We start from the raw sequence: 24617 nt of genomic DNA on the forward strand, positions 1-24617 counted from the left end.
AGCCAGCTGACAAAGACACAAAAAGTATATAGGAGGAGGTCCAGCTGAGCACATTTAGGAGATAAAAAATTGCAGCATATCATTAACTATGCTTCTGTTTCTCATCTAACTGTGAAGCACATGATTTATAACACCAGGCCCGTGTCACCTGACCAATTTGAGCTACAGGCAATTCCTAACCGTAGCCTCAGGACTGCTACGTTCTATTCAACAGTTAATATAATTTATAATGTTTGTGAGAGTCTTTGGCCATGAAAGGAATAGAATAAACTGTGACTATAGAACAGTGTGGTGACAGCCTAAATGAAAGAACACAAGCTTGCATGATAAAGACTCGAGTGAAATAGTGTGTAATTGCTGGGAGCTCGGTCCTCCTGAAACAAGCTGAATCTGTTCATTTTTCTTTCTCTGTCCAGTGCAAATGTGTCTTCCTAGCAAATTTCATTTACCTTTGTACTGTCACCCCTCTTCTGCTGCTCTCCATTTCCTATTCTCCTACAGCTAAATAATCATGAGCAAAGAAAAATCTATTATTCTTGGTGTCTGCCTATTTGATGGAATATGCCTATGATTCAAGTGCAACCCACACGTCATTTAAACTACCACTTAAATAGACAGTGGCAACTCAATACAAATACTTGGAAAGACGCTTTCAAAAGGGTGCTGTGGAAGGGACCAGGTACATGGAAAACATCAATTCTCCTTCTCAGCTTCTACACAAGCATGAAATTTGAGTGTGGTAATCAGAACAGGGGTCAGGCTGAGGTAACGATGTTACAGTTTTGAGGACTTGTGCTTTCTGCTTAACGCTCCGTATCCACTGCAGGTAGATGTGATGCTGTGCTCATTATAGTCACACAGGGACATCGGCTGGTAGCTCAACCCCCTCAACTGTACACACCACCAGAGGAGGGGAAAAAAGAGTTCTCTGGGTTCTAGAGACAAAATTTGAATACTTCAGCTTGGAAGTGACGCATCGCTTATGCTCCCACTTCATTGGCCAGAATTAATCACACGGCTCTGCTTACAGAAGAGGCTCATGGGTATAACCCTACTGGTACCCAGAAGTGGTGAGCTGGAGATGGTTGGTCAACAGAATAGATCGCTACCACATAAAGAACACATTCAACATCCAAACAATGCTTAATAAAACCAACAGAGGAAAATCGACTCTCAGATCATGAGAATGGAAGTGTCAAATGCTGAAACAGGAAGAAAGAGAAGCTTAAGGACAGCAGAGCAGTGGTAACTTATGAAACATGACACCCAAAGAAATGGTACAGAGTGAAAGTATTAATACACACTCAGATGGGCTTTAGCAGATTTACCAATGCAAACCTGTATTGGGCCACACAACTAATGCTTATCTGAAGTTGAGAGGAGGGATGGAAACCCTACTGAATGTAAGGAACATTTTGGTGCCAGGTTTAGAAGGAGACTTGCCTGGGATTACTTTGGAATGGACATAGTCAAGCCTGATCCTGTTAGGTTATTAAGGCCTCTTTAAAGAGTAATTGAAAGATATTGCTTTTGGAATTAACAGAGAAAGATCTTTCCCAATTATCATGATTTCTGGGTTAATACAGGGAAGAAGCGATGGAGCCAAACAGGACTTCTACTTATCAGTTCTGTTCTTTGTTAGCACCAAAGCATCAGCTTGACTACAGTGTCTAAGAAGTTCTTCCTGGATGACATAATGAAGAAATAATGTGGCCCAGTTCACCTCCTTTCCCTAAATTCCCCATCACCAGCTTCAAACTTCTCTCCTTCTCCTTTCGCTGTATTCTTTCAGCACAGCTCTTATCTAGTCTTTCGATTATAACTTCCTGTTTTAGTGACCTTCCTGGTGAACTTCAAAATATTTCTACAACTTCTCTCTTTGAAAAATCTGGACAAGGCAGACTGAGTATATCGAAAATGGTCTAGTTTTGATTACAGTTCACAATGAATCTTTAATTTCTAAAATCATTGCCAATAACCTGTTCCATTTTTAGAGGCTCTTTTTCTTTCCCTGGATTTTGGTTTCTGCACCTGTCAAATGTATATGACAACACAAACAACTAAGAGGAAATTCGTTGTTGGTGGTTGACATTTCGTCCATAGTCGTTCTGTTCCTTTTAAATGCGTCCATACCCTTTAAGGATTCAGCAAAACAACATGCAGGCTTTCTATCTCCCCAGCACAGCATCACAAACACAGCATGATGGTCCTTTCTCCTTCCAGGAAAGCCAGATACAAATCTGCTCACCTCTGAGGACTCAGAGAGAAGCTGGCAAGTGGTGCAGGGGGTGAAGTATGCTCCACACCTGAGCAGCTGGCCTCAGGTAGCAAGAGGGTCTATCCCTGATGAGGCCAGCTAAGGGCAAGTGAGCCTTTTCTCACTCTCTGGAGATGTGAAGTCAAGAGTGGTGGAACCCTCCCAGACAGAGGTCACTTGATTAACCCAGCCCACTGTTATCCAGATAACAAGGTCAAGTGCTTCTCACTGTGAGGAGTTTTCAATTTATTTCACAGACAAGATAACTCGATCTAAGCCAGCATCTGTCCTCCCCGGGCAATGCTGTTAGAGGAAGTAAGGGAGGAGAGCCAAGAGCCCTTTGTGGGGGACCTCCCCGCCCAGTCATCAGGGTCCACCTGGCCAGGTCCCACTTTTTCCCCTGCTGGGAGTCTGTGCAGTAACTTGACAAGAAAGGGGCCAGAGTATTGAGAGAGAGAGAATAAAGCCAGCTCTTCCCAAGTTCCATCTAATTCAGAGTGCAGCCTTTAAAGGAGTGGGGTCCTGGCTGTCCTTTTCACTTTGCACTCAGTTGCAATATCTATGTAATTTATGACAAAGGAAGTCAGTTGCTTTTGCCTGCCTCCAGTTCCTTCTCTCTCCCCACCCATATTTTTCTTGAAGGACCCATGTCCTTCTTTATTCTCAGCCCATTTGATTTAGGAGGGGCTCCCTTAACTCCTGATCTGGGGGAGGGTATGACATATTGAGTTATCACTGACAGAGCCCTAGCCTTCTGACTACCAGGCTAGTTGAGACATCTCCACTTTACCAAAGTCGAGCCTGTGAGAATTATCACCCTAGGCTTTTGGGGTGCACTCAGGGAGAGGAACTGTCTTTTGAATGGAATTGATAAGATGACTAAATAAAAGACTGGGTGGGGCTTCCTGGGGCCATTCTCGTCTCCCTGTGTGCTGGCTTCATTCTCAGGCAGACTTCTCATGTGGTCACAACAGAAAGAGATAGAGAAAGAGGGACAGACAAAGACAGGGGAGTAAGCTGATGATGCGTCCTCTCTGAGTTATTCATGCCTGAGCTGGACTTCCCAACTAAATAAGCTCATAACTGCAAATTTCCAGTGAAATTTGTTTGAACAGAATATATGTTCATTTCATCAGAGGAAAAAAAAATAAATAAAACCTACAAAACTCAAAGCAAAGCATCTGTTGCTCATTTCCTGGGGCAGCAGCCTTGATACCTGGGGGCCTTGCAGAAGTCAAGTGGTACCCAAATCCACATGGGCAGCATGACGGAACAAGGGGACCACTAGACTTGAGGGTTAGTTGCAGGAACAGAACTAGAATCTCCTCCTTAAAGAGTTGCGTCTCCTTAGGCAATTCACAGCTCCCTGTTGGGGTCTGAACTCATTAATCTCAAAGTGACCGAGTCAGAAAGAAGAATTAAAGGACCTCTCTTAGGATCATAACTATAGGATTCCTGTGGGCAGCACGTGTATTGCTGTTCTTGACACAGTTTACATGCTGATTTCATTACTGTACTTATTAATTGGGTAGTAACAGTTTCCATAAGACACTGATTTCTCATATGCTGGGTTTGGTCACTGAAATTAGTTTCATTCCTGGATAAGGCTGCTACACTGGCAATTCCCTTAGCTAAAGTTACAGTCTCCCTTGGTACTCTGCTGCTTTCCCTCAATGCCATCCATCTGCCTGATAACTTAGATGAGTCATCTTCCCTCTAGTTTACTCATTGATGTGTTCTTTCTGTTCCCTGCTATCTTTGTTCTTTCCTGTAATTCCATTCATTAATCTTTTTCTCCTTACTGTCACCATCTTCTTTCTGCCAATGCATGCCCCGGACTATACTAGTCTTTAATATGCCTATATATATTTTTTGCATTTCTCATATACTCTCCTACCACAAAATGTCCATAAATGTAACCACGATCTATTTCCCATTTACTGAGTAACCTCCATAGTCAAGGGCTTTGCTGCCTCATTTCTTTAATGATCTGTCAAACACCCCATGAGACAGGTATTATTGATTATGTGATTTTGGCTGGATTATTGATCTTTTCTGAATTTTCCTCATGTATAAGATACAAGCAATGGATATAAGAGCTGAAACTAGAAACCTGGTCTATATTTCTCCAAACCTGTGGTCTTTCTAAAACATATCTGAACTTGCTACATGTGCACTGAATGTTAAGTTTCACAGCTTTCGAGCAAGCCAAGCCAGCTGCCTTTGGGTCTCTGATTAATGGCTCATCAGTACATGAGACTTGGCTGCCTCAGGGACACTCACTCAGGTCTCTGAGAATGTCTCTGGAGAAGACACTCAGACAAGATAAAGAGAAAGAAGAACTCTAGGGAAAACAGACAGTTAGAGCAAGATATACCCTCACACAAGTAAACCAACTTTCAGAGAACACATGCCTCTTCTTCCTACATTTTCTCTCAAATAAACATCTAGAAACTATATTTTAGAGAGAGAATGAAAAGTATTGGAAATTGAGATGTGCAGATGATGTGGTACCTGGGAACTTAGCTGGCTCTAAACCTGGACTCCTCCGTATTGAGAAGATGATATTCTGGATTTCATAGGCAAGCCACAAGATTTTCAGAGGAGGCACAAATATACATGTTTCAACCTAAATGCCCTGGATAGGGATCTACACCCCTCTTAGTCTCATCAGCAGTGTGGTGATAAGAAACACATCATTTTTCCTCCCACTGAACTGCAGGTGCAGAGAATAATTTATAGAATATAACCAGAAGCTGAAAGTGAGGGCTGAGCAAAGTCAGACGCAAAGTTGATGGGTTCCCTGCTGTCTGACGTTCAAGTGCAATTCACTAGGAGATGGGGTTCACTGGGGCTTTCCTTGACAGCTCTGTTATTTACACATGAAAAAATATATAGATGTGAGTCTTCTGCCAACTGAGAAAGCAACTGTTGAAAGGTGGGTGTGTCCTAGGAGGTGGGCCAGGTTGTAATTTGGGGTTGTTGCTAACAAGGCTGTGATAGAGGTTTCTCAAGTCATCTTGGAGACTAGAGATCAAGGGACTAGATTATGGGTTAATTCTAAGTCAACTGAAAAGCTCCAAGTACTAAAAGGAGAAAAAGTTAATATTTACTTAGTATCTGACAGGAATTCTGTTTTTAATGTATCTGTCAGAGAGCATTGAGAAACCAAACTCATATAGTTTCCAACAGGGTGACCAGGCCAAGACTGATCATTTTAACTGAGTGAAGAATAAGAACAACAATAATGACATCATCATAGTAATAATCCTCACTATGCGAGTGTGTTAAGTTGGTTCAGTCGTGTCTGACTCTCGGTGACCATGTGGATCATAGCCCACCAAAGCTCCTCTGTCCGTGGGATCCTGTATCCAAGAATACTGGAGTGGGTTGCCCTCCTCTGAGGGATCTTCCCAACCCAGGGATAGAATCCGTGTCTCTTACACCTACCTGCATTGGCAGGCAGGTTTGTTACCACTAGCAGCACCTGGGAAGCCCAATCCTCACTACAGAGATGGATAATATGAAGTTAAAAGGAAGAACAGGAGAAAAAAGACCTAAGGGAGTAGAAGAGAGAACCTCTCTCTCATACACCCATACACACACACACACACACACACACACACACACACACACACAGACACTCTAATACTCCAGAGGTGCTAGAGATGAGGAAAGCAAATCCCATATAGCCAGGGGAGGTACTTGGAGTCAACATTACTCATTCATTATCAACTCAAATCATCGTGGACTGGTGGCAATAAAGAGGACTCATGATTTGTATAAAAGTTGTGCCTTTTTATAAAGATATGCCATTTGATTCTCAGGGATTCTGTGGTGGCTCAGAGGGTAGAGTCTGCCTGCAACGTGGGAGACCTGAGTTTAATCCCTGGGTCAGGAAGATCCAGGCACCTAAGTTTGATCCCTGGAGGAGAAAGTGGCAACCCACTCTAGTATTCTTGCCTGGAAAATCCCACAGACAGAGGAGCCTGACGGGCTACAGCCCATAGGGTTGCAAAGAGCCAGACACAACTGAGTGACTTCACTTTCACTTTGATTCTCATGATGCAAGTATGTGAAGCAACATAAATTGATTCGACTTCTACACATTGTTCAGCCTCTTGTGTTTTTCCTGCCACCTAATACCTTGGACAGTTTGCCATGTCAGTACACGGATTTATCTTGTCTACTGTAAACACTGCAGATGGATATACCCTGAGGGGTTTAGCCACTGCTGACAATACACACTCTTGCACATGTTCTCTGGTGATGCTGTAGTTAAAGTTCCAGATTAATTTTCTTTAGGGAGGATGGGAAAGTGGAAGGGTCCACAAGTGGGAACCCCCAGAGCTGCTGTCCTGGTCAGGCACTAGCGAGGTCATGGCTCAGAGAGGGAGAAGCTGGCATGCTAGCTAGGGACTCACCTGCTCCAGGTCCTCGGCTGGCCTTTTGTTTTCTCCTGTGGGGTCCTGATGGGGTAAGACAAAGAGCTCGGCAGCAGTGGGCAGGCCAGGCAGCACTGCCACCAAGATGTGCTGGCCCGGAACCCCGGTGGCCTGAGGGAGAGACACAGAGGCACAGGTGAGTCCTGGGGAAAAGAAAGCTGATGAGAGGGAACCATGTGTTCAGGGGGGAGTTGGGGAGTGGTGTAGTAAGAAGGCACACAGGCGTGGAGATGGGGTGTGAAAGCAGGGTCCTGGGTGCACTTGTGCGGGAAGGATGCAAGGGCCAGAAACGGGTTCAAGCCAGACTCTGCAGTCTGGTCCCGTTCTCTGTCCCCATGAGACCTTAAATACTTTGCATCTTCTCAAATTAAAAAGCGGTATAATGGTAGTACCTTCCTTGTAAAAGTAAGTGGACCCTGTCAGTGAGAAGGCCGTCACTCAGCCTTATCTTCTGACCCTGGAGATATAACACTTTCTAACCTAGCTCCCTCCTTCCTCAAAGCACCAGCATTCTCTCCAAATCCACCAGGCATACCTCTATCACCTAACCTAACAGCACGCCCCAGACCACAGCCTCCAGGTATCTGTTGAGTTCTCCGAAGCATCAGACCCCAGTGATCAGCTAAGGAAGCTCTCTTAGCCCCTCCCCCTGCTACCCTTCAATCTTCTATTAAAATCATGCACATCACTCAAAAACTTCCTCTTTACTGAGCCTACTTTCTAGATGGTTCTAGAATTCAGTTGGCTACAATTTCGGCATTTCTCTGGAGCATTTAGTCAGAATGTCATTTGTTTGTTGTACAAGAACTTCTCACATTTACTCCAAAATCTTCATTCTGTGGATGAATGGAGGCACTCTTTTCCCAGATACCCCAGTGGGAAGCCTTGTCTCACCTATGACATGACACTCTCCTTTCAACATCCTATCTAAGCAGCCTATGAGACATTGACAAGTGATCCTATTGGTTCCTTTCTATTTAAAATCCCGCCACCCCTGCCTTGTTAATATCTCAATTCAGCCTCTATGTTCGCTCCCCTCAAGCTTTACAACAGCCTCCCCATCTCCAGGAGACAGACTACTATCAATACTTCACGACTTATCCCCCTATAGTCCAACTCAGATTGTGCGTCCCCATCCAAATTCATGCACAAATTACCATTGCCAAGTGGATTAGATTTACATTCAAAGCCTTCCAGCAATATGGTCCCACCTTTCCTTCCTACACTAATTATCTACAGCTCACACAGTCATCTTATGCTTAACTGAATAGACTCATCTACAATTTCGCAACATCCAGTCTTTTCTTGCAAATGTTTCTGTGTATCTCTGCCGAATATCTTTTCTATACATTTACTGCTAGAATATCATGAAGTTCTAGAACAACATAAAGTCCACTCATTTCAGTATATTTTTTCACGATTTCCAGTTAGGTGATTGTTGGGTTCTGAAATCTACCTTTATATCTTTCTTCAAGTAGTAAGAAACTCCGTTTACTGGATCTTTACCATGTATCTGGCACTGTCCTAAGAACTTCTTAATATAACGCAATGCAATCTCCCACAAGCACTCTTTAAAACACGTATTACTATACCTCTCTGTGCAGGTGAAGACACAGGTTGCGAGTCCCCAGGAAGCTGACTCTGAGCTTAGCATGTAGGGTGTTTATTAGGGGACATTCTTAGAATCAACAGCTATACGACTGAAGGCAAGGAAGCAAGAATGGGTAGAGGGAGAAGCTGAGCTATGATAAAGGTCAACAACAGCCTCAGACAACCTTGCAGGGAATGAGAATGGCCCTTCAGATTTGCCTGAGGTTGAGCTGAGGGCATCACTGGACACGAGCCACTCAGAAAAGGACACAACGTGGGGGAAGGCAGCTGAAACCTCTGCCCACAGCTCTCCCAGTAGCTAAGGCAACTGTATGTCCCGTAAGGGGAATCTGGATGGTACATCTCTATTTCTGGGGGACAGACAGTAGAAGAAGGAAAGCTCAACAGTGGCTCGATGCCATCTAAGTAACGAGTGGTGACACTTAGTTTGGAACCTTGGTCTGACCATGATGCCTCTGTCCTTTACCAGCACTCTCCTCCCTTCTTTCTCCTGACACACAAAGCAGCTCCTGTCCCAGCTGGTATCGTACTGTATTACAGCCGTCCAGGATGCTAAAATCAAATATTATGTCTAAACTCATCCTTATCATTCACAATGTTTACTGAAGGACTTTCAATTAAAGATCCCATTGCAAAATATCAATAGAAAAACCCAAGTTGATGAGGAAAAAGGCAACTGATTTACATACTGAATTTCATTACAGAATGAATAGGAAGAAAATTACAAGTAAGTTGACATCCAGTTGAGCTTCTTATAGAGCTTATTAGGGGACACCTGGCAATAGGGCATGTTCTTTAGGACTTAAGGAAGTGGCTGAGAATATTTACTCTCTCAAAGCCAAGGTGGGGAGCTAGGAACCAGGGCTGGTTCAGCTGCCTCTTAGGATTGGGTAACCACGGAGTCTTCAAAACTCCCTCCACTCCATCACCTCTTATTCTGAGGGATGTGAAGCCAACCTGTTTGTTCTGAATTTAGCTGATTATGCTCTGCAGTGGTCTAGAAATATTAATGAGCAGTCAAATATAACCTAGTGGACAGCTGGTGGAAGGGTGGCAGCCCAGAGCATCCGATCCCCTTAAAATTAATGTGAAGAGAAAACAGCCTGGAAAACATCACTGCTGAACTAATGCTTGGTTGATAAGTCACCTGGGGGTGTTGGACAGCTGCCTAGGAGATCTCTGAAGGAGATGGGCTGTGAGTTCACTGAAGGCTATAAGTCATCTCTCTAGGACAGCAGAGAAGAGAAACCAGTTGTCACCATAGTGACAAGCAGCTCCAAGGATAAAGGGGCCTGTGGTTTGGTAGCTTCGCCCCCTGGTGGCCAGAATGTTTAGCCATCGACAGTGTCATTGATGCTCAGTCTTTAAGACAAAGGTGAGATGGCATTTACCCGGAGGCAGAGAAAATAACCCTTCCCCATCCCACTATTCCAATTACTCTCGTCTCTCCATTTAACAGGGCAAAGGACTGCAGCAGAGTGGAGTGGGTAGAAAACTACTTGATCAAGATTTAAACCTTGAGGTCTGACTCCAGAGCCTGATTTTAAGCTGTACAACTTTGGGCAACTTATTTGCCTCTATTCACCTGTAAAATGGGGATAATCATACTATCCATTTCTACATCATAAGCTAGGTTTCTTTTTTGTGATTATATATGTCTAAAAATGCAAAACATTGAGAAGAGTTTCTTGAATTTTTAAAGTGCTAAATGAATATCCACAAAGACAATGGTATGATTATGGGGAACATCAGCTCTTTGCCAAAAGGCTGAATGTGAGATCAGTTTTCGGAGCAGAGGTTATCTGAATGGCTTTAATTCTTCTCACCCCTTTGTGTCATGAGGCACCATGCATCAGGTGCAGGAGAGAGCGTATAACTAATCCTAAATTGACTTTTCTTTTAGGCTAAGAGTAGACCTCATTTTCTTGGGCGCCAAAATCACTGCAGATGGTGATAACAGCCATGAAATTAAAAGACGCTTGTTCCTTGGAAGAAAAGCTATGACAAACCTCGACAGCATATTCGAAAATAGAGACATCGCTTTGCCGACAAAGGTCCAGCTAGTCAAAGCTATGGTTTTTCCAGAAGTCATGTATGGATGTGAGAGTTGGACCATAAAGAAGGCTGAGCACCAAAGAATTGATGCTTTCGATTAATGCTTTCAATCTGTGGTGCTGAAGAAGACTCCTGAGAGTCCCTTGGACACTAAGGAGATCAATTTCAGTCAATTATAAAGGAAATCAGTCCTGAATATTCATTGGAAGGACTGATGCTGAAGCTGAAGCTCTAATACATCGGCCATCCGATGTGAAGTGTTGACCTGATGAAAAGAGTCGACCAAAGAAAAGACCTCAATACTGGGAAAGATTGAGGGTAGGAGGAGAAGGGAGCAACAGAGGATGAGACTGTTGGATGGCATCACGGACTCAATGGACAAGAGTTTGAGCAAACTCCAGGAGATAGTAAAGGACAGGAAAGCCTGGCATGCTTCAGTCCATGGGGTCACAGAGAGTCAGACAAGACTGAGCGACTGAAGAATAACCACCAAGAGCAGACCTTAGGGAAAAGTCATTTCTGATTTTCTGGGTTTGTGCAATAAACCCAAGCAGCTATATGAGCAGATATTCCATTTATCTGATTGTTTATGGAAGTGGAGTATGCAGGCGGAATGTGCCTAGAAGAAGATGTCTTGTCAAATTGTGGGTGACATTTGTTCAGAAGGGGAGAAACCTTACCACCTAGTTACCCTCCCAGAAACCAGATTGGATTCAGATCCTTCACTTTAATTTTGTAGCTTTGCCACTTATTAGCTGTGAGGCTTTAGACAAGTTATTTAACTTCGCTGAACCTCAACTGCTTAATCAACAAATAGAGACAATAATATTTTGCTCTTGGGGCTGTTGTGGGAAAGGAATGCTGTTAGAAAGAACTGGGACACAGTAAGATGACTACCTTCCTATGCTGGGTACTCACTGTGCTGTTGTGCTGGTCATTCACGGGGCTGGAACCCAGGCTGCTCTTACTAACGGTATTCACTCTATGCCTTTCGGTATTATGCCCAGTAGCTATTTTACACGTACTGACAGCTAACTGTGAATTCTGCCATGACCGTCACATATTGCCGTGGTCTTCTCTAAGCAGAACATAAAGGGTAAGGACCCCGTGATTATTCAATTTCCTGTCCCCCATGGCACCTGTGACATGTCTGCACATGGGGGGCTCAGCTTTGCAGGTATCAGACTGGGCCAGAAGGAGCTGGCCACACTCACCTCCACCAAGGCCTTTTTGATGACTCGGCTGACGTCTCTCCTCCACTCAGGGATGTCTGGGTTGTAATCGTCCAGGTTTGGAGAAAAGGACAGGCGAAGAGATCGGAATTCCTCTGTGGACACCAGAGTAGAGGGGTTACTATAAGTCAGATCGGCCTCTCAGGAAATCTGTTATACTTTCTATTTTATGCAAAGCCCTAATGCAGGGTCCTTGTCCTCCACACTCACCAGAAAGACCTTACTAGAAGGCAAGGTCAACATCCCATCCTTCTTACCTCTGAGCTCCTTTTCCAGGCCAAAGCTTTAGTCCGTGACCCATGCTTTACTCCACAGCTTTGTGCATTGTCCCCAGTTCTAGCCCTTGTGCTCCTGGACGCTAAAGGCACACACCTGGAGCACTCTGACTGTATCACAGGTTTCTGCCCCTGGGCCTTTGAACACACAGCTGCTTTCCCAGAATGGTCCCCTCTTCCCACCTTCCACGCATGCAACACTCAAGCTCTAGTTTGAATCCTCACTGACTTAATGCTCTTCCCACCACATTTTACTTTTCTTTTTTATGGTACAGCTGTGCTCTGCACATACTTTCATTATCATTATATAATGATATATATATTGTATGATTATATAATTATAAAATTCATCATAGTCATTCTATTGCTAAATTTTGTTTGCATGGGAATTTCACTGAAAGGAATTTTCAACTCTTTATTTCAAGGATTTTGCTAGTTGTCACAGTAGCCTCTGAGTCAATCTTGGTCCCCCAGAAAGTAGATGAAATTACAAAGGTGATGATTTTGTGAGGAGAATTGTCTTTAACAGAATATGGGGAGGAACGCAGAGGATCTTGGAGCACCATCAGACCATGGCGCATATATGACACAGTGCAAGAGAGGGAGGAAGTTTCAGCGAGACTGATGGGAGACCCATGAGCTGAAGTCAGCCAGAGGAGCCCTGTGTCCCAGGAATGGGCTCACCTTAGTATTCCTACTGCATTCAATCACTGGCTGGATGGTGCAGCTTTGGTCTAACATGGTGATGGGTTTCAGAGCACAGCCCTGAGGGGGTCTTATCACACAGTCTACTCAGATCACACTGCTCCCCTGAAATCTGTGGAAGGTTCCACACTGCACTTAGAATAAATTCAGATTCATATCATGGCCTCCCGAGTGCCACACAAACCAGCAACAACTGCCTCCTGCCACATGTCCTGTGGGCTGCCCTGCACTCCATGACGCCATCCTTCCCCATGTCCCTCAGTCTGCTAAGCTTCTTCCCACGTTACCATGCCTCTACTTCCCCAGAGGATAGCCTGCTCAGCTCCTTTTCAGCCTTCAGTCTCTCCTGGGAGGAGCCCTTCCCTCCAGCAACCTCAGGTATCCTCCCTTTCACCAATGCGCTAATACCTTTCATCATGTGACACTATTTGTCTTCACCAAACTTCTTACTATTTAAATTGTTTTGTTTGGGGGGATAAGGGGGGAGAGACAAATTGGGAGGTGGGGACTGACATATACACACTGCTGTATATAAAACAGATAACTAATAAGGAACCTACTGTGTAGCACAGGGAACTCTGCTCAATACTCTGTAATGGCCTATATGGGAAAAGAACTGAAAAAAGAGTGGATTTATGCATATGTATGGGCTTCCCTGGGGGCTTAGATGGTAAAGCGTCTGCCTGCAGTGCAGGAGACCTGTATTCGATCCCTGGGTTGGGAAGATCCCCTGGAGAAGGAAATGGCAACCCACTCCAGTACTCTTGCCTGGAAAATTCCATCGACTGAGGAGCCTTGTAGGCTACAATCCATGGAGTCGCAAAGAGTCAGACTGGACTTCACTTTCACTTTCACACATACGTATAATTGATTTACTTTGCTGTACACCTGAAACTGGGTTTCCCTGGTGGCTCAGAGGTTAAAGCGTCTGCCTCCAATGCAGGAGACCCAGGTTTGATCTCTGGGTCGGGAAGATCCCCTGGAGAAGGAAATGGTAACCAACTCCAGTACTCTTGCCCGGAGAATCCCATGGACGGAGAAGCCTGGTAGGCTACTCCATGGGGTAGTCCATGGGGTCGCAAAGAGTCGGACACAACTGAGCGGCTCCACTTTCTTTCACTTTCACACCTGAAACTAACACAATACTCTAAATCAACTATACTCCAAAAAAAGCTTTAAATAAATAAATGTTTTTGTTGTCTGTCTCCCACACAGGAATATTAGTTCAGTGAGGAAGGGGGCACAGTGTTCCCGGCCCTTCAGGACAGTGCCCAGTTCATGGTAGGTTTCCAGTGGCCAGGGGTCACTTAATTAATACATTTTTGTTCAATAAATGAAGGCATGAACATCAGTGGCAACTCTCTGTAGTTTATGCCTTTATTATTCAACAAACATTTCTTTCTTGTTTTAAGCATGTTCTTATATTTCAGGAGGGGCTCAGCAACACTGGTAACACCAAAGACACTTTCAGGAAAATCAAAAACCCACATGTGCATTTCCTAACACTGCTAACGACTTCTCAGGAGCAGGCATTGAAGACGTGCACATGATCAGGACTGCATTTAAGGCAGTCAGCTTATTCCAAAGATGTATTTTTCAAAGTTTGACTATTTTGAGTCACTGGTCACCGAGGTGAACATTCCCACTTCAGTTCTGATGGAGAAGGAGGAAATGCATATTAATTAGCAGCATGGGAAATGGCAGTGCCAAGGAATGACCCACTGGGTCCTAACATTTCCCTTTGAAGATGTACGTGTTTGTCATTTTCACTTTCCTCGAACCTCTTAACCAAATTGTGCAGACTTCATCTCAAAAGAAGATATTTAGCTTAATAAAGAGACTCAGATGAGAAAAACGGTGCAGCTCCCTCTATAATTCCTTAGCATGCTAAACAGCAGGGCAGAGAAATGTTATCTTTAAGTTTATTCAACAAATAGGGGATGCATGTGGGAGGACTGAAAAGGGTAAACGTCAATAATATATGTATTTTTTGCAGCTGCTGAGAGAGATGAATTCTACACATTTACATTTTCTTTGTTGCATTTAAGGGCAAACTTGAGCCCTGAAGCAAAGGAAGGAAAACCATGCAAACCAAATTTTCTTTCCTACAGTCTATTGTATATCTTTGGGTAGGCAATCTTTCCTCTGCCAGCTTCCCAAATATGATACCTCCTTCCGTCTGACCATAATGATCTTAAATTTCCCCAAAGCTTAATTAAACTTGAACAGGTTTCTTCCAGGCTTCAGACTCTGACCTCCCCTTTCTTGGAGCATTTCTTTTAGAAACTTGCTATTACACATTCTTTCTGTGAACTTTTAAGATGTAAATCTTCTGCAACCAGGAATGCCTTTCTCAAGGACCCAGGAACCATCTTTGAAATGGTATCATTAAGAAAGACAGTGCCCCACCTCTGGGAGGGTAGGAACCAAGTTTCCTAAGTAAACCCTTGTGTTCTAACCCCAGAGATAATCCAATCCCCCTGAGTCCTCCAGCACTTTCTGCCAGCTTATCCCAGAGTTTAAAACTCCCTGCCTTTTGTTTCTGTCAAGCTCAGTCTTGCCTATTTAATTTCCTGTGATACAGTTTCCTTTTAATAGGTCACACTTATCATTAGAATTTTCCAGTTATACATGTGAAACCCTGGACAACCCATCTGACCAAAGATGATTATGAATGCTGAAAAACTCAGGAATTTGGCTACAGGAAGCAGAGAGCACTTTCCCTGTTCAAGCTTTTAGTCAAGGGATCCCTTTTAATGAAGAGAACCCATTTGATGGCGAATGACCCACTCTGGAATGATGCCTTTCAAGGGATTTTTAGGAAGAGGAAGAACTAAGCATAGCAAGGGATAGAAGGTAGTCATCAAGGGAAACATTCTCTCTAGATTCAGAATTCTTATGCTCTGGCTATTATACTTACATTTTTCACTTGTAAAAGAGGGATAATCATATTTCTGATAAGCCTGTTCATAGGATTCAATAAAACAGATCTTATGTATCCAATGCTTAGAATAAACACCAGTGAAAGATGCATCAATGTTAATTTCTATCACTACCAACCATCATCATTATTATTCAACCTGTCACTGAATAGGGATGGCTTTAAGACAGTAACTTTCCATTTGGGGACCACAATTTCCTAACGCTGTACTAGCGGGTTGGACCAGAGAAGTCCAAGTTTGGTCTGTGGTTCTAATGGGGAGGTAGCCGTTGGACTAATGGCTCAGTGCCCATTAGTGACACAGGTGACATCCCGGAGGGAGGGCGGAAAGAAAGAGAGCATTGGATAGAAAAGAATGAGAGCCAGCCAACAGGGTAATTTCAGAGCACTGGGCCCTAGGTCTTGATGGTTGGAAGCCCAGCTCCACCACTTACTAGCTGGAGCAAGTTAATTACCTCTCTGAAAAAAAAAAAAAACAACAATGAGGTAATGATATCGGCTCCCAACTAGATACATTCCTATAGCATAGAAAGGAGATGGAGAGGAAAGAGAAACAAAAGCTCTCCTCTATTCAGGCCACTTGGCCATCTCCTCACTGATGGGACCTTGGAGGCAAACCACAACCCTGCTTAACTTTCACTTACTGCTGGGGCTTCTCAAACCTCTTCAGGGGCTGGGGGAGGGAGGAAACACTATGAAATCTAACAGGCGGCCACGCGAGGAGGAGCAGTGTCCTCAGACGTGTTCAAAGTTGCTTACAAACTGCTTTCTGAATTTGAAGGTCAAGTTGGCAAAATCAGAAATGAAAAATAGGACTTGCATGAGAATCAATAAATTCTAGAACTGGGGCAATTGATACTACTTGGACCATGAGTTCATGTGTCTCCGTCTCAGTCTCTCTATCTCTTTCAGTCTCTCATCTCGCTTTCCCTGCTTCACTCGATCCTCCCTTTTGCTCTCTCTGCACAGCATTTATTTCCTTATTTTCTTTTAAATTCCTGCTCTTTAAACTTTTATTTTCTGGGATGCATTAGTACCATTTTCATATTAACAATAAAAGTTCATATTTTTATCATCTACTAACAGTTAGTGCAGATCCATCTGACTATCTTTCTGCAGAAAAAAAAATACCAAAACGAAATCAATTTGTATAAACTGTTTTTTTTATATCATTTTCCATCAAGGATCCCACCTTTCCTTTTCAGTAAATTTTCATTTCATGTGATACCCTGACCACATTCAGTTTCCCCGACTGATGACAAGAGTATTCTGTACAGCTGTTTGTTCAAACTAATATTCTGTCCACAATCGCTCACCACATGTGCTTGTTATGACCCCTCCCTTGCTTTTAAACCAGTAGAGTGATTTTTAAATGATACATATTTATGGAAGAGATTTTCAGAGCATTTAGACATTGGCAGATTCTTCTTAATGATCAAGACTCTACGTTTGAACTTAAAAAAAGAAAGGCTCAATATTAACCATTTTCATTTATAATAGGTTTAAATCTTTAAACATCACAAAAATATCAAATGGAGTGAATCAGCCTTCCACATAATAAAATTCACTCTTTTGTACCTAAGGTAGTTGAATGTACACTTACTCGATGGCACCAGAGCCAGTTCCAAAAAAAAAAAAAAAAAGGCAACAGTCTTGGGGTTTTGTGATCCCTACTTTGCTGGTGAACCACACCTTCCTCAAAAGAGGAGATGAGACTTGACTCAGCTCTTTCTCAACCACTACCGTCTGTTCTCTGGGTAGATTCATAAGCTAGCATGGCCTCTGGTGCCAAGGTACCAAACCATCTCATCTGAGTGATGGAGGCGGACAGTGATGGATCAGCAGATGGACCACTCACCATAAACCGCGATGGTCTTCGTGTCTTGCAGGATAGCATTCCCAGCTGAGACCTGCACTGTGATGGTGTTCATCCCTTCAGAAGTAAACTTGAATGCTATGCTTCCCTCCAAGGTGATCAGGGGCTAAAGCAAATGAGGACATAGAGTGAGGGGAGAGATTTTCAGTTATACCCAAGATAGGCACCAACTCTGAACCACCACCAAGCTCCTTAAATTAGCGGAGGCTCTTTCTAGGGCGCCCCCTATGTGACTGACTCCACCTATGCCTCCCTATCACCTCGGGTCCAGTCCAGAAAGGGACTACCAGAGACATGACCGCCAAGAAACTCTGCTCATTCCTTGTGAATCTGACACCTCTCTTCTGCTACAATCCTGATTCAGGACTGGGAAGATCAATAGGCCTTGCCTGCTGGTGGGGTGTCTCTCTGTCAATAACCTACTCATCAAGCAGATCCCTTAATCCAAGGCAACATTAAAATCAGGCCAAAAGAAGGGGCTTATATGAATCCAGATTTAAGCCACAGTCACTGAAAGTGTGTAAGCTGCCAGTGCTTCTCTCCAGGGTGTGCTGCTTACATAAAATTACAATGGAATGCAGTGATGGTGGACATCAAAACTACACTGATTAGATGGGTGTTGCCCTTGTGTGGCTTGGTTTGCTCTGAGAAGCCCCATCAGCAATATCCTGGAAGGAGCTGCTATGGAAACAAGTACTAATTGGATCGTGGTTTGAGGACTCAAAAAAAAAAAAAAAAAAAGATTTGGATCAGTTCCTGTAATGCAACTGGACACCAGGGTTCTGGGGAAAGTATTATTAGCCTCCTGACCTCCCTCCACTCACTCCCCACAAACAGTTCATTCCCGTCTTTTCTTTAATTAATTTAAAAATCAAAATTCATTTAACTCCCTGTGTAGCAGAAGGTAGACTAAAGCCCAGCATAAGAAGTCTGCTTAACAGAATCTGTTGAGAATTTCTTTTTCTGCTAAAAGCTTAAGAAAAGAAGCAGCAGCAAGTAAGTTATTTAATAGTTTCAACTCCTAGTACTAGCATTCAAGCAAGTAAAACAGATTTCTCTTCTCCTGCGGATAGTGGGTCCAATCTGGACCCAATTTGCATGTACAGTTTCAGAAGAAATAAAAAAGGGCTTCTTTTCAGCTGATTTATGTCAGCAGGAGAGGTGAGAGATTCCTTTGACTGCCAGGCATGCAGCAGGTCTGGTGTCAGGAGAGGTTTCCTCCCTGGGCTTGTGTGAAATTATGGCTCCAGTTAAAGCCAACACTCAGCTCTGGGGTAGAAAGAGATTTGTATTCACACAAGAAGCATTGCGTTTGAAGAGCAAAGTTATAAGCAATGGCACCTCTGCTGCAAGAAGATGAAGCTCTCCATTCAGAGCCATTGGTCCGGGTTCTCTAGGGAAGATGATGCCAAGCTTCAGTTCTACTGCCTTTACTGACATTTGCAAGCAAATTTTAATTTCTGAGGATGGAGTGAGTTCCAAACTGAACCAGCGCATGCAGCCTGGTGTGCGGGGGAGAGAAACCCAGACAGGCATGAGAAAGGCCATGGATCTGCGTGAAGTAGCTGAGTGAGACTGGAGGAAGCCACTTCATCTGTGTCCTCCTCACTTTCCTCATCGGTAAAATGAAGGACTCGGGGTACATGAGGTCCAAGGTCTCCACTGGTTTTGAACTTGCTGCTGACTTTGGATCACAGCGAGTGTTTGAAAGAAACTTAAAGCAGGAAGCTGAGCTAAAGAGGGGGCCATTTCTGATCCAGGCTGGGGAGTCATGGGGTGGAGGGGCCATAGGGCAGGGGGGCCCATGTCTGATCCAGAATGGAGAACAAGGGGCGAGGGGCGGGCTGCTCAGACATCTGTGGCTCTTGTCTGTCTGGTGTCCACTGGTCTCTTCTCCTTTTGAGAGCCATTCCATCCCTTCTCTTCTAGACGGATCTAGGAAGGTTGACTTGAACAGCTGTTTCTGCCACGAGCACCATGATCAAGGCATGGCTGGTATTATTACTCTGTTCCGGGACTCCTGTTAGAATTTTGGGAAAGATGGCTCATTTGCTCCACTGAGCTGTGACAACAGAAAGCTCAGGCTGCTGCTGAGGGTCGCTGCCGAGTAAAGCCCATGTGGAGAAGAACCCTGACTCACAGGAAGGCAGGGGTAAGAGGTAGGGGTGTAGGCGTGAGAGAGAAAGAGACATACTGAAGAGATGAGTGAGGCTCTCAGAGCCTACCATTCCCGAGGCTGCCACAACTCCTGGGCTCTTGAGTTAGTAGTGATTTCTTTCCCTTTACTGCTCCAAGAGGAGCCACACAGGCCCTGCCCGGAAAGCCGACTCACCTCGGTGTTGTTCCCGTACCACCACACATAAGTGAGGGTGCCCACTTGGCTGGGCCACAGCACGGCAGTTGCGTTGACCTCTTTGTTCTTCGTGGTGACAAAGGGAAGAGACAGGTGTACATGCTCCAGGGGACCTGAGGCAAGAGAGGAGAGAGGAGGCATGGAGGGAAGAGCTCTCTCTGCTTTGCACTCCCTGCTCTGAATCCACATTCCTTCTGGAAGCCTCCAAAACATCAGTCATGTTCCCAGAAGGAAGTGCTCAGGTGCCACCCCTACTCTGGGGGAAAGGGACATGTTGGGAACAATTGTGTCTCCATCCTTTCCATTTACAGATCTTTCCTCCAGGTCTAAATCCTGAGTAATTTCTGTGTAAAAGCTTAAAAAGTTACAAGTAATTGATGAAGTCCTTAAAGGAACAGGAATAATATGAGATTTCACAGAGAGATGCAAAGTGTTTCCAAGAAACCTCCCAGAACCCATGTTGGGTGGGGGTTGGGGATGGCTATTATACAAATCCCCAAAACTTTCTACATGTAATTATTTTGTATTCTTTATTGGATTTTAAAGATGTATGTGAGTGTATAGAAATGTGTATGTTTGTGTCTAACTGTGTTTGTGTGAGTGTCTGTGTAGCCTCCTGGTTAGGTAAGCCCGGGGCTGAGCTGAGCCTGTCCAGGACAAAAACAGGCATGAGCGGGCAGAGAGAGAGTTCTGCGGTCCTCACATTCTCAGGATGCACTCAGCCAAAAAGTAGGATGATTCTACCTATAGAGGCCCAGTGGACCAGAAACTTTAGCCAGACGTACAAACCCACAAAGATAACAGTATCCTTTTCCTGGAGAACCACTAGACCTACCCTAAGATCCCCTGACTTTCTCTTCAAGTCACTTTTACCAGACAAAATGCATTCTCCTTTGAGGGGAACATGACAAAAATCCACCACCACCACCTGTATTCATGAGATGGAGAAGAAAGTGGTACTCAGGCCCTTGCACCTGCTTTAATCACTGTCCTCTCTTCTAGTTGACCATATGATGCATTTTCTAAAGTCTTTGACCTCTTTCTCCCTCTACCTTCTTTTCTGCTGAGGGATACCATCCACAATCTAACCTTCAACTATGAAGCACGTGCTTAGGGCTCCAAACCACCTTCTTGCCTCCAGACTCAGTTGCTTATTTGTGCTCCGTCATGTCCAACTCTTTGCAGCCCTATGGACTGTAATCTGCCAGGCTCCTCTGTCCATGGAATTTTCCAGGCAAGAATATTGTAGTGGGTAGCCATTTCCTCCTCCAGGGGATCTTCCTGACTCAGGGATTGAACTCACATCTCTTGGATCTCCTGCATTGGCAGGCAGGTTCTTTACCACTAGCACCACCTTGGAAGCTCCCAGACTCAATTAACAGCCAGATATTCCTATGAAACACACTGCCTCCCCTACCCCCCACCATTCTGTATACTTCAATCTTGATGAATAACATCAGTGTTAATCCAGGGGAACAACCCAGAAACAGAAAGTCAGTCTTGATTCCTTATTTCTTTGCTGCCCACATCCATTTAGGAAACCACTGATTTGGTTTCATAAATTCTCTCTCAGAGCTCTTTGCATGCTGCCCTGGTTCATACACTATACACCAGTCTCACCTGAAGCAGTAGTACTTTCTCACGGATTTTACAGGCTCTAACCTTTCCCCTAGAGCCAGACATCATGGAATGAGAGTCAAGTGGGCCTTAGGAAGCATCACTATGAACAAAGCTAGTGGAGGTGATGGAATTCCAGTTGAGCTGTTTCAAATCCTAAAAGATGATGCTGTAAAAGTGCTGCACTCAATATACCAGCAAAAAACTCATCAGTGGCCACAGGACTGGAAAAGGTCAGTTTTCATTCCAATCCCAAATAAAAACAATGCCAAAAAATGCTCAAACTACTGCACAATTGCACTCATCTCACATGCTAGCAAAGTAATGCTCAAAATTCTCCAAGCCAGGCTTCAACAGTACATGAACCGTGAACTTCCAGATGTTCAAGATGGATTTAGAAAAGGCAGAGGAACCAGAGATCAAATTGCCAACATCTGCTCGATTCTCAAAAAAGCAAGAGAGTTCTAGAAAAACATCTATTTCTGCTTTATTGACTAGGCCAAAGCCTTTGACTGTATGGATCACAACAAACCGTGGAAAATTCTTAAAGAGATGGGAATACCAGACCACTGCCTGCCTTCTGAGAAATCTGTATGCAGGTCAGGAAGCAACAGTTAGAACTGGGCATGAAACAACAGACTGGTTCCAAATCAGGAAAAGAGTATGTCAAGGCTGTATATTGTCACCCTGCTTATTTAACTCATATGCAGAGTACATCATGAGAAATGCTGGGCTGGATAAAGCGCAATCTGGAATCAAGATTGCCAGGAGAAATACCAATAACTTCAGATATGCAGATGGCACAACCCTTATGGCAGAAAGTGAAGAACTAAAGAGCCTCTTGATGAAAGTGAAACAGGAGAGTGAGAAGTTTGGCTTAAAGCTCAACATTCAGAAAACGAAGATCATGGCATCCTGTCCCATCACTTCATGGCAAATAGATGGGGAAGCAATGGAAACGTGACAGACTTTATATTTTGGGGCTCCTAAATAACTGCAGATGGTGACTGCAGCCATGAAATTAAAACACACTTGCTCCTTGGAAGAAAAGTTACGACCAACCTAGACAGCATATTAAAAAGCAGAGACATTACTTTGCCAACAAAGGTCCATCTAGTCAAAGCTATGGTTTTTCCAGTAGCCATACATTTCTTTATAGTTGGACTATAAAGAAAGTTGAATGCCAAAAAACTGATACTTTTGAACTCTGGTGTTGGAGAAGACTCTTGAGAGTCCCTTGGACTGCAAGGAGATCCAGCCAGTCCATCCTAAAGGAAATCAGTCCTGAATATTCATTGGAAGGACTGATGCTGAAGCTGAAACTCCAATACTTTGGCCACCTGATGTGAAAAACAAACTCATTGGAAAAGACCCTGATGCTGGGAAAGACTGAAGGTAGAAAGAGAAGGGGATGACAAAGGATGAGATGCTTGGATGGCATCACTGACTCAAAGGACATGAGTTTGAGTAAACTCCAGGAGTTTATGATGGACAGGGAGGCCTGGTGTATTGCAATCCATAGGGCCACAAAGAGTCAGACATGACTGAGCAACTGAACTGAAGTGAACTTAACTAAACCTTTCCCCATTCTAATCCACCCTCCTGCTCTGTGTGTCAAAGCCTGCCTCCCTCGATAATACATAAACTGGGGACTTCCCTGGCGGTCCAATGGCTAAGACTCTACACTCCCAGTGCAGGGTGCCCAGGTTTGAGCCCTGGTTGGGGAACTAGATCCCATGTGCTACAACTAAAGATCTCATGTGCCACAACTAAATAAATAAAGATTTAAAAAGTAATACATAAGCTAGATCAAGTCCCAGATGGCCCCATCACTTAGAATAAAACATACGATCCAGGGCAAGGGCAGAGGAAGTCCAAAGACTCAGAGGAGGAGAGGGATCTCCATATTGGAAGAATAGTGAGAAATGGAGAAATAAATGGAGGGAAAGTGTATAAGACAATGAGATCTCAGAGGTAATCAGGACATAGAACACATTGGCCTTGAAGGCCCAGAGAGATGTATATGTGTGTTTGTGGAAGTTCTTTCCTGCATATGTATAAGTACACATTATACATTCATGCATTGTATAGCAATGACTATGTGCCTTCTCACCCTCCAACTTGTTGTGAGAGTGATATTTCCAGAAAGTGATGCTAGTCACATGCTCAAAATGAAAATTTCCATTATATAATCATAATAATAACATAGCTAACACATACAGATCTAAAATTTCTGAGATAGAGAACACAGGCTGAAAACTTTTGGAGGGACAAGTCCTTCATATTCATCTTTACATATATAGAAAATTGCATGGACAGAGGAGTCTACAGTCCATGGGGCTGCAAAGAGTTGGGCATAACTAAGTGACTGAGCGCACACACAGATGTGTGCAGGTCCTGAGACCTAGCAGGTGCTGTGTTATTGGCTGGGTCACTGAACAAAACAGGGTATGAAAGAGTTGGACACAACTTAGCGACCAAAGAACAAAGTGAACAAAAACATAATTTCCTGTTTCTGCTTTCGTGTGTGTTTTCCTCTCTTTATAGATTAGAGGCTGGGAGACCAGGAGAACAGAACTAATTTTCTGGTTTACAAGCCATATGATAAGAAATAGTTGATCATAAGTCAGAATTGTTCAATGAAATAATAAAAGGGTAACATTTACTGAGCGGTGGCTGTGTACCACATAGTCTGTGAACGACTTCTTGTTCTCATTTAATCTTCATAATAACCTTATGAAGTAGGCATTATTATCAGCTCCATGCAGAGATGAACTAACAGAGGAAGGTCACCTTCCTCCACTCCAGGGTGTGAACCAATACAGTCCAAGTTCAGAGCCCGGGCCAGCTGACAAATGCCTGCTAAGACCCATGTTAACGAAAGAGCTATTATACTTACTGATGACTCAGACATGATGCAGAGAGCAGGACATGCTTGTTACACAGGCTCTTGTTTATTGCATGGCTCCTGCCGTCCCTCATCACGTGATGTGCTCCAGCAGGTGCCCTGTGCCCCCTGAGGACCTTACTTACACACCTTTGTGATGGCACCTGTCCCCTCCTCTGTGACACTCCTCCTGACTCCCCAATCAGAGTTACCTGAATCAGCTAGACTGTGAGAACTAGCTAAGCTCAGGGAGACCAGCCATTTCCATCCTTAAAGGCTTCATCTTGGTTTCTTTTGAGCATTCAAAAAATTTTAAAGTCCCAAAGGTCAAAATAAGGATAATGTCTGTGTCCTCTTAATGAC

At 43.9% G+C, this 24617-nt stretch overlaps 1 protein-coding gene across 1 annotated transcript in view; it reads right to left on the reverse strand.

Moving 5' to 3' along the window:
* The window catches only part of SORCS1 (sortilin related VPS10 domain containing receptor 1), a 578854-nt gene that overhangs the window by 24071 nt on the left and 530166 nt on the right, over window positions 1-24617 (reverse strand). The window contains exons 20-23 of the mRNA XM_052660872.1: window positions 19730-19863; window positions 17380-17503; window positions 11583-11695; window positions 6682-6813 (exon numbers count right to left, since the gene is read on the reverse strand). Coding sequence (XP_052516832.1) covers window positions 6682-6813; window positions 11583-11695; window positions 17380-17503; window positions 19730-19863 — 503 coding nt within the window. The remainder of the gene's footprint in view (window positions 1-6681; window positions 6814-11582; window positions 11696-17379; window positions 17504-19729; window positions 19864-24617) is intronic.

The sequence above is a fragment of the Budorcas taxicolor genome, chromosome 23, assembly GCF_023091745.1.
Source record: "Budorcas taxicolor isolate Tak-1 chromosome 23, Takin1.1, whole genome shotgun sequence".
Taxonomy (NCBI): Eukaryota; Metazoa; Chordata; class Mammalia; order Artiodactyla; family Bovidae; genus Budorcas; species Budorcas taxicolor.